This window comes from Urocitellus parryii, chromosome 8, assembly GCF_045843805.1.
Source record: "Urocitellus parryii isolate mUroPar1 chromosome 8, mUroPar1.hap1, whole genome shotgun sequence".
NCBI lineage: Eukaryota > Metazoa > Chordata > Mammalia > Rodentia > Sciuridae > Urocitellus > Urocitellus parryii.
The window spans coordinates 99,333,711-99,344,458 of NC_135538.1; the positions used below are offsets into that span (position 1 = coordinate 99,333,711).

At 37.8% G+C, this 10,748-nt stretch overlaps 1 protein-coding gene across 2 annotated transcripts in view; it reads right to left on the reverse strand.

Annotated features, from left to right (window-relative positions):
• Efhc1 (EF-hand domain containing 1) overlaps nt 1–8,410 on the reverse strand; it is a 52,621-nt gene extending 44,211 nt beyond the window's left edge. For both annotated transcript variants that reach the window (XM_026400896.2, XM_026400897.2), the window contains exons 1-2: nt 8,348–8,410; nt 4,477–4,698 (exon numbers count right to left, since the gene is read on the reverse strand). In XM_026400896.2, the coding sequence (XP_026256681.1) occupies nt 4,477–4,698; nt 8,348–8,410 (285 nt within the window). The remainder of the gene's footprint in view (nt 1–4,476; nt 4,699–8,347) is intronic.
• Nucleotides 8,411–10,748: the final 2,338 nt, after the last annotated feature.

The window sequence follows — 10,748 nt, forward strand, 5'->3', positions numbered from 1 at the left end:
ATGCACCATTAAAAAATTTGGATGGGAAAAAAGATATTTAGCAAGCAGTTGGGATAACATCAAGTAGAATAACTTGATGTACTATATAAAAGGGAAGGAAAAATATTTATATTTCAAAATATTTATGTGTTTTAAAATGTATTTTCCATGAACTTTTTATAGCAGCCTGGGCTCCTAGTTATAGATTCTAACCTTCTGAGTTTATAGATGTGTAAACTAGAGATTGTGACTTCCTGGGGTTACAATGCTTTTGGTAGAAGACCAGAATTAGAACTCAGTTCTTCTGATTTCCAGGAAGTGCTCAGAATAACACAAATAAACATGAAAATGTTTGTGTTTATTTCCAGAAGGAGGAAATCCTGAATAAATATTTCCATATCATATACAATGAAAATAATAAGCCTTGTTACATTCTTTTAATTTTACTCTTACCTGTGTGGGTTGTATGTTAAGCTTATCAACAATAACAGAGACCAGAAATTAGTGCCATGAGGAAAACAAAAGAAAGGAAAACAACAGAGAAAATAGAGATTTCCTTAGTACAGTGGTCAGGAAAAGCCTCAGGTAAGGCATATGAATGATAAGACAAAGTGAGCCACCTGAGATCAGAAGGAATACCATCTAGATTGGAGGAACAGCATGTGCAAAGACCCTGAAATGGGGGGATGGGGTGGGGGAAGTTCTGCCACTTCAAGGAAATAAGGAAAAAAAATCCATTATTTTTTTTTCAGACAAATTAATTTAACGGAGTTTATTTACGTTTATTTTGAGTATTCATGAATCAGGTAATACTCAAAAGGAAAAATCCATTATTATTCAAACACAATAGATGAGGGAAAGAGTAAGAAAACAGCAGGGAGGGCCATCTAGGCCAACGAAAAGGAGGAAACTGTACAGTTGAATCTTACTTTACATATGATTGGGAAGTCATGGAACCAGCCATGGTCAATATGTAACATAGTTTAATTTTTAAAAGATAAGCTGTATGGAAAGTGAATTTATAATATTGAAGATAGAAAAACGTGGACAGATTAGTTAAAAATAATAGAGCTTATTAATTGATTGGATGTGAGTTGTGAGGAGAAAGAAGGATTAAAGAAAGATGTCTTTCAAGTTGGGGTCAGAGCAGCCAGATGGGTAGTGATAATGTTCACAGTATTCATTAAAGGATCCAGAAAGCATTTTACTAAAGATGTGATAGAATCAAAATTGTGCTTCAGGGAATAAAGGAGGTGGTAGACCTAGTATAAGCAAATAATTACGTATGGGCCTACATTAACAGTTGTCTAGTTGCTCATTTGAGCCACAGAAGTGATAGAGGAAATGAAAGTGAGACATATTTGACTCAGTAACTCATTGAATATGGGAAGAAAGGCAGAAGAAGGCTCAGGTTCCAAGCTCAGATTACCTGGTGAAATTGCACAGGGAGAGCAGATCTAGGGAAAAGGAAGATGAGGTCAATCAGAGGCACTGAAGTGCTAACAGCTCATCCAGGTGAAGCTATCCCATGGGCAGAAAGACACAGATTAGAGTTTCAACTAGGCCAGAGTTGTCTTAATTGAGGAAAAGGTGAAACTATGAAAAGGGGGTGTGTCTCAAGAAGATAGTATAAGAATTAGCACAGAACCTTGAAAATGCTTACAGTGAAGAAGTGACAGGAGGGAGAGATACCAGAGAAAGAGCAAGTAATAGAGAGGAAGAGGAAAATCATGAGAGGAATGATCATAGCAGCAAGAAAAAAGCAGTTTCAAGAAGAGAGGGAGGGTCAACAGTGTCAGATATTGTAAGCAGGTCAGAAAATGTGGGTGAAGTAAACCTCTTTAGATTTGGCAAAAAGGATAATACTAGCTACTCAGGAAAAAGGAGTTTTGAGATTGAGGACAGGGAAAATCAGATTATAAATTATCTGATATTCCACTGAGAAAGAAAGTTTTCTTGCTTAAAGAAATCACAGAGTAAAAGGAGGTTTTGTTATTACTGTTGTTTCTTAGCTAGAGAAGGATACCATATTTATTTGAAATAAAAATACGAAAGTTGAAGATGAAAAGATGGAAAAAGAGTAACATCAGGTACACAGAGTGGGAAGTTAGCCTGAAATAGAGAATACAATGTGTAATGATAGAGAAAATTATATGGGAACAAGGAGAAAAGATGAGGGGATTCACAGTAGATGTAGAAAATGTCCTATTCTTTATCACCTAAGAAGAAATGAAGTTATATTCTGTCTATGAGGAACAGCCTCAAGAATATCCAAAATATGAACAAATATGTTGGTTATCAATAATGAACCTCCAGCCAGGCACAGTGGCACATGCCTTGTAATCCCTGCAGCTCCAGAGGCTGAGCAGGAGGATCATGAATTCAAAGCCAGCCTCAGCAACAGCAAGGCACTAAGCAACTCAATGAGACCCTGTCTCCAAATAAAATACAAAACAGGGCTGGAGATGTGGCTCAGTGGTTGAGTGCCCCTGAGTTCAATCCCTGTCACCAAAAAAATAAAAAATAAATGAAAAAAAGGACCTCAAAATAGTCTTTAAAACATTTGAATTCTGATTTAATTCAGAAAAGCCCACAAATAAAATAGTTTCAAAACCATGCATTTAACTACTGTCTATCCCATATCTATGATAAACATTATTTATCTAAAAATCATAAAGATAAAAATAAATAAGCTGGAAAATAAATATGTGAATGTTATAATAATATTATTTATATATACTATCCTTTTTAATTTTTATTTTTCTGGTACTGGTGATTAACCCTAGGGACATTTTACTATTAAGCTACATCTCCAGCCCTTTTTCAAAATTTTGAGATAGTGCCTCACCTAAGTTGCCCAGGCTGGCCTCAAATTTTCAGTCCTCTATCTCAGCTTCTGAATTGCTAGGATTTCAGGTATGTGTGACTGTGCCCGGCCACAATACATTTCTTTAAAGATAATGCCAATGAGCCACACAATGGTGTACCTCTATAACACTAGCAACTTTGAGGATAAGACAGGAGGACTGCAAATTCAAGGCCAGCCTCAGAAATATAATAAGAACCTTTCTCAAAATAAAAAGTAAAAAAGAGCTTGGGATGTAGCTCAATGATAAAGTGCCTCTGAGTTCAGTCCCCAGTCTAAAAAATTAAAAAAAAAAAAAAAGAATAATATTAGGGGCTGGGGCTGGGACTCAGCAGTAGTGCACTTGCCTGGCATGTGTGGGGCACTGGGTTGGGTTTGATTTTCAGCACCACATATAAATAAATAAAATAAAGATCTATCAGCAAGTAAAAACAAATAAAAATAAAAAATAATAATATTAAATAAGCATAAATTAATAACAATTAACATAAAATAACTAAAAGCAAAAATGCTATTTCCTTATTCAGGCACATATTTTCCTTCTCTGAATTTCATCAATATTTTCTTATATCACTTTCTACTTTTTAAATTTTATTTTTATTTTTAGTTGTGGTTGGACATAATACCTTTATTTTATTTATTTATTTTTAAGTGGTGCTGAGGATTGAACCCAGGGCCTTGCACGTGCTAGGCAAGCACTCTACTGCTGAGCCAAAACCCCAGCCCCTCACTTTCTACTTTATTATAATCATTTACTATTCTTTTTAGTAAAAATGAACATACAAGGATTTCTTGATAAATTATTAAATCCCTAATGTACCCTTCTCTTGTATTTTCACTTATCTCTCTTCTATACTGATTTATCAGTGCCTGCTAAGGCTATGAATAAACAAGAAAAATAAGCAAATGGGAATAATATAGCCAATTATATAATTTACAATTTGTTCAGTGCATATTTAGGTTCAGTCCATAAATGGATGTATGACCATGTTCCTAAAATAAGAAAGAGGATTTTTAGGAGAAAAAAAGATTGGGGAAGAAAATAAAGGATGATGTGGAAATATCAAGAGATGGAAATAAAGCAACTCACACTGCAAAAGCATAAGAGTAAATGAGAAACAAACAAAAATTTTCTATGACTCTTTGGTTATGTAACATTTAAATGTAAAGTGTTTCCTGAAAAACAAAAACTTATAGAGATAGCCTGGAGAAAACTGACCATAGAGGGGGTCATTGTTTTTAAGATGATATTTTGCATTTCATAAAGAATAAACACCTCTCATTGTTGCAGAATAGAGTACTTTTAAGAAACAGAAAACACAGAGCTGGTAATATGAACTCACTAGGGCAATATGAACTCACTATTCTAGAATTCAACCAACTTTTCTTTAATTGTATCTGCAAATATTCCAGTGAGGTCTACAGGGAATTATTTTCTGTAATCAACTTCCTGACTAAAGAAAGCTTCTTTCAAGCCTGAGTTCAGCTGTCTATGAGTAAGGGTTAAGGCATTTGAACAATTTTCTCCAGAGAGCACTGTGGGAATCCTGTGGTTGACTATTTAAGTTTTCTGTAGCCAGTTGGCTTTCAGGCATTTAAATTCAAGGGTACCCTAGAATTCTAGGTGATACCTTTTTGTCAAAAGCTACATGTGCTGGAATGAATTCTGCAGGTGGGGCCTGCTTAGGTTGGCCATAAGTTAGAACTGGTGCTTTATTGGCCAACTCATCCAGCTCTGCTGGAGACAGCTGGTTGACCTGTAACCGCTCCCCACCTATCCCAACTGTTGGACGTCGAACAACTGCATAGCCGTTCCTGTAGCCCAACGTCTGGCTTCTATGGAAAGCTGTTTTCTGGAGAAGAAAAGAAATATGTCATTAATAACACTATATGTTTGTTATATAAAATATTTCTAAATATTATAACTCAAACCTTTGCTTATAAACATCACAAAACTTACATCTTAAAGTTTACCTACATTAAAAGCTTTTGTATTTTAAACTAAAAGACTTAGGAATGAGGAGGGAAAGAACTACTAGATGTTAAAATTTAAAATTTTTCTCTATAATGCTCAATTTAACTACCAGCTCACCTTACATGAAAGATTAAAATACTATCTCATCTGCATTTTGTTTTTGTTTTTGAGACAGGGTCTCACTGTGTTACCCATGCTGGTCTTATATTCATGATTTCAGGTGATCTTTTTCCCTCAGCCTCCTAAGTAGCTGGGACTACAGGTGTGTATCTCCATGCTGGTCTCCTCTATCCACTTAATTTTTTACTAGTTTTTATACGTTTTTTAATCTTCTCAGTGATTGTGAATCATGGAACCCAGAAGACAAAGGTCTTTGAATTTTATTTTTACCTGGACTAGAAAGTGCTTTATACTAAAAGCCCTGTTTGTTTTTATGTGCCACACTGATAAATTCATAAAACTCTTTGGAAAGCAACTAGATAGCATGTATTTAAATTCTTGGACTCAATAATTCTACTCTTGATCATTGATTTTAAGGTTATAATCCAAAATTATGGGAAAGAACTATATGCCTCGAGCATCCCATAGAATGTTATTTACAACAGTAAAACTTTGGAAACAATTTAAAAGACAAACATATGAAGACATGAGTAAATGATGGAAAACTCAGTAATGGACTATTACACAGTCATTAAAATAATGGCTTTACAGACCACAGAGCAACCTGGAGAAAATGATTTATGATTTAATAAGACTAAAAAAATCATACTACAATTGTAAGCATGCAAATATGAAGAGAGACTGGATTTGGCAAACATTCTTTATACATTTTTGAATTATATTGATTTTTATGTATTTTATTTTTATATATTATATATACAATGAACATATTTTTAATAGTTAGAAAAAATAAAGATAAATAAAAAATGAAAGAGTAGAAAAGCAAATTGGATTAATTTTTCCTTTTTCCATTCTTTGTAATATGAGGTTACTTTCAAATTTTATATGTAAAATACTTAACTACATGTATAATTTGTAATTAATCGCAAAATATATATTTAAGAAGACAAAAGCTGGGCACCATGGTGTACACCTATAATCCTAGAGGCTTGGGAAGCTGAAATAAGATGATAGCATGTTCAAAGCCAGCTTCAGCAAAAGCAAGGCACTAAGCAACTCAGTGAGATCCTGACTCTAAATAAAATGAAAATAGGGCTTGGGATATGGTTCAGTGGTTGAGTGCCCCTGAGTTTAATCCCCAGTACCAAAATACAAAAAAAAAAAAAAAATTAAAATACAAAAGACCTACTTGTTTATCTTCTAATTTCTTTGAAGCCCTGCCTACCAGTTTTCAAGATCTGTACCAACATGAAAGGTACAACAGAATAAACTTCTCTTGCTAAAAGAGTTATATACTATGGATTTTTTTTTTTTTTTTTTTTGGTACTGGGAATTGAAACTCAGGGGCACTTGACCACTGAGCCACAACCGCAGCCAATTTTGTATTTTATTTAGAGTCAGAGTCTCACTGAGTTGCTTAGTGCCTCACTAAATTGCTGAGGCTAGCTTTGAACTCACAATCCTCCTGCCTTTGCCTCCAGAGCAGCTCCTACCTTTGCCTTCTGAGCACAAGGGTCTTGTGTTTAGTGCCACAAGTCACTTGACATAACTGCTCAAGTGCATAACACACAAGATACAAACCAAAATGGGCTGAATTGATTTCCTCATTGAGTAACTTGTATAGATAGCATCAAGTACCTCTTCTTCCACCTCTAAAGGTAGAAACAATATCAGTAGGGGCTAAAGGTATAGCTCAGTGGTAGAGTGCATGCTTAGCAGGGGCTAGGCCTGGGTTTTGTCCTCAGCAACCAAAAAATAAAAGAGCAACATCAGTGACTTGTTTGCTTTCTTCATTTTCAAAAAGGTATCACTATCATCACTCAGCTATGACCCATGGTGCACCCCATGGCAAGGCCTCTCTACCCTTCTCACTTATTATGATTCACCTTCTGAATAGTTTTACTTCAGAGTTATATATACCTAATACTTCGCTGCTGAAGATACAATGACCATATTTTCAAATTTCAAATAAGGCAAATTGGTTAACACCTGGCCAGTGTATTTAAAACATGAAATATAACCACTGCACAGTTCGCCTTACTTATAGAATGGCAATAAGTATCTTTAGATCCTGGCACTACCATTCACATCTCTGTAATCCCCCAAATCAACTCAAGCCTGCCTTTAAGCTGAATTCTGAACAGGGCAGTAAAATTCCTGTAACATTTTCTAAATTACATAAAACTGGAAACCCAATGAAACTGAAAATCTATGCTGCCCTGTCTTAAAGGAGAGAGAACTCAAATTCTCTCACTACACTTTCATTTTCAATTTAAATTTATTTTCCTGAAGAAAATATGTTGACTAAATATTTTACCTTAGCTATGTGAATATGGAGAGGAATTAAGAGTCTAAATTACTAAACTATATGCATATAAATTACTGTTGGCTCATCTATGATAATCAATATACTGAATCTCAATATTGATTTTGCAGAACATATAATTCAGTAACATTGTTGGAACTGAAACAAATATTAAATAATTTTGTCTAGAAAATGTGACAACAAACACTTGAGTTTGGGGGAAGCAAAACTCAATCTGAACAGGAGCTTTTTACAAAAATGTTAGAGTGAAAGTATAGGGCTGAGGGAAAACGAAAGAGCGCTTAACCCATTGAGATTGAGGGGAAAGGGAAATCTACAAAGCAGAGAAGGGCGACGGTTTGGGAAGAAGATAGCAAATTTTGAAGAGAAACCGCAATGGAAACAGAAAGCAAAGATGGACAGAGTGTAGGATTAGACAGTACAAAATGTGGAAGCTGGAGAGAGGAAAAGGATGAAGTTGCATAGAAGCTGAAACGCGAAGGGCGGAGACTATGCGAAAGGGCCTGATGGAAAAAAGTGGATAGAAACCATTTACATCCAAGACAGGAAACGGAGCTGGGAATGTAAAGATTAGGATCCAGGATTCCGAATAGGAAGGAGGCAGGGCGAGAATAACGGGTCTGGGGAAAACGGGTAGGATGAGGATGAAGGTGGAGAGATGTTGAGTGGGCGAAAGGAAGGAGGCTATGGGAGGTCAGGGATGAGCTGAGCAGAGACACGAGTATGGTGTGAGAGAAGGAACTAGGGTGAGGACCTAACAGGAGCTTGGGAGTAGGGTGTGGTGAACTGATTTAGAGGAAGAGGGGGAAGGTTTGAAGGAACAGAGCAGTACGAACGCAACTAAGGGGATGAGAACGAAAAAGAGATCAGTGCAAAAACTGACGACAGGGATGGAGGGGTGGCAAAGGATACGGGAGAGCGGATGAGGCTGTGTAGAAGAGAACAACAGAGTTGCAGTGAAGAGAGAATTCGGGGCAGAGGACGGGTTTGACGCGGGTGGAGAATGGAGGGGCACTAAATGGGAACCCATCTAGGTATTCGGAAGGCGGGGATAGGTGGGGGTGGGCACACAAGTCCTCACCGTGGGGTCCTTAAAGGACGTGCCCGGGAGAAAGGGCAGGCCATGCACAGGGTTAGACACCATCGCTGCCGGTGTGGCCGCGGCCAGCTGGGTCAAGCTTTGTCGTTCCCGGTTGCCCCGGCGACAAGCAGCGTCCTCCGGCCGGGGCAAGCTCCATGGTAACGCCAAACAGAGCTCCCTCCAGCGAAGGTGGGCGGGACCTGAAGCGCGGACTTGACAGGTCTGCGCGTGCGCCGCTCGGGGCACTCCGCGTTCTCGCGGTAATGTGAACTGGGACTGTAGGGTGGGGTCGGTGGGCCTAGAGGAGGTCGCCCCGCCCCTTCTGCTTCACCCCGCCCATCCTCCTCCCAGGCGCCCACAAGTTGCAATGTGGAAGCTGATGGCTGGGTGGGAAGAGATGGGTACAGTTAGGCAAGCGTTGGCTGGTGCAGCGAAGTCTAGGGTCGAAGCACGTCTTTATATAAACTGCAGAGGAAGGGACGGACGTTCCTTCCTTCCCTCCACCCCAATCGTCGCCAAGCTCGTACCATGAGTTCAGGCGCTCTTTTCTCCCTACTCTGGGAAAGGGCTGCTGTCCAGATTCACACAGAAGTGTAAATGGTTGGTCCGAGTGAACGGTGTTAATTACCCCAAACTCCTGCTTCTTGAGCGCGGGGGCTGTGGATTATTCATAGTTGCATTTCTGTTACTCAGGGACGGCCAATGAACTAAGAGAGCCATCTCATCCCTATCTTCCACTGCTGCATTATTATTATTTTAACCCCCTCAGCTTTCTTCATTCTGCTGTCAGTTCCTGACTCTCAGCGTACTTTCCATTCTTTCAGGCCCGATCTTACATATTTGCTGTAGGTAGGTCTCAGTGCACTAGGATAGTGCCGAAAATTGAACTGAAAAGATCTCTCAATTTCTGGTTTATAACTGCAGGAGCAATGAATAGATGGGAACCACAGCGGGGAATGCAGTTCCTTCAAAGAGAAAGACTGAGTTCTGAGCATAAGCAAGTAAATTGAATGAGGGAATATATTTTCTTCATCATAGATATTTTTGTATTTAGTACTTTTTTTTTTACAAAACTTCTTTAGATTATTTTTCTTTAAAAGAAATGTAATCCTATTCCCAAAACATTCCAGGAAAAAATAAAGATACATTCACACTGAGGAGCTTAAAAATAAAAATAAGCAAACATATTTCAGGTGCCCAGAGATTTGGATTCAGTAGGTCTATAATGGAGCTCAAGAGTCTGGTTTTTATAACAGGTGTTTCTGACCAGTCAATTTAGGAACATGACAGAATAGTAAGACTGACAGGGAAGGCATATCTCGGGGTCATTAGTTTACTGCTAATACAGACAGCAGCTTTACTTTTATTGCTGCTTGTCAGAGCAAATCCTGTTGGTGTTCATCCTGTTGGTTTTCACTGATTGGTGTGAAGCACAGGGGACCCAGAACATAAATTCACTAAGTGGCAACTAAAATAGTTATTGGTACCCGGCCCAAAAAGCTTCTTTATTACTAACTCTTCCTTTCCTGTTTCCTGTTCTTGACTTTTTTTCTTTAACTCCTTTATCCTTTTCTGTTGGTACAATGTTAACTTAATGAAAGGAGTTTTAAAGATTTAGAAAAAATTTCCATGAAGGCTGGGGTTGTGGCTCAGCGGTAGAGCGCTTGCCTCGCATGTGTGAGACCCTGGGTTTAAGCACCACATAAAAATAATAAGTGAAATAAATGTATTGTGTCCAACTACAACTAAAAAATAAATATTTTTTAAAAAATTTCCATGAATTGATTTGCATTCCTAAAATTATTGAAAACTTCAGACATACCTGTTTATTGCATTTTATCTTGGCCACTGACCTAAGATGGACACCAACTAATAGGAGAATTATTCAAGATGGCAAGTTCAACCTTTCAAAATGAAAGTGCCCTGTCCCACTTCTCTCTACCTCATTGATGCTGAACACCCGGATTCACTGCTAACTAATTTTCACTGATTCTTCATGATAATCTTAAACTTAAGTTATATGATCCCTCCCTCCCAGTTCTCTTAATAAAAATAAATTCCCTGGCATGAGGATACACTTAGAAATATCCTTCTTACCTAACTGCATGGTTATACTTAGATATATATTCCCTGGGTTGGATAGGGAAGGAACTTGTGGGACTGGAGGGTGAGTCATACCTAAGTCCATTGTTCATTATTGCATCTGTTTCTATTTGAGGAGTGCCTTCTGACAGGTACCTATCTATTTCAGAAAAAAAAAAAAAAAGCTAGCTACATAGTTAATGGAGTGTGTTTTAACTACATTTGAACTCCAGAAGTGCATAGGTGAAGAAAACTTCTGTTATTCTGTGGCTTCATAAAAATGCCATCCCCTTTGAGAAGGGTAAACCAGGTAATGTTG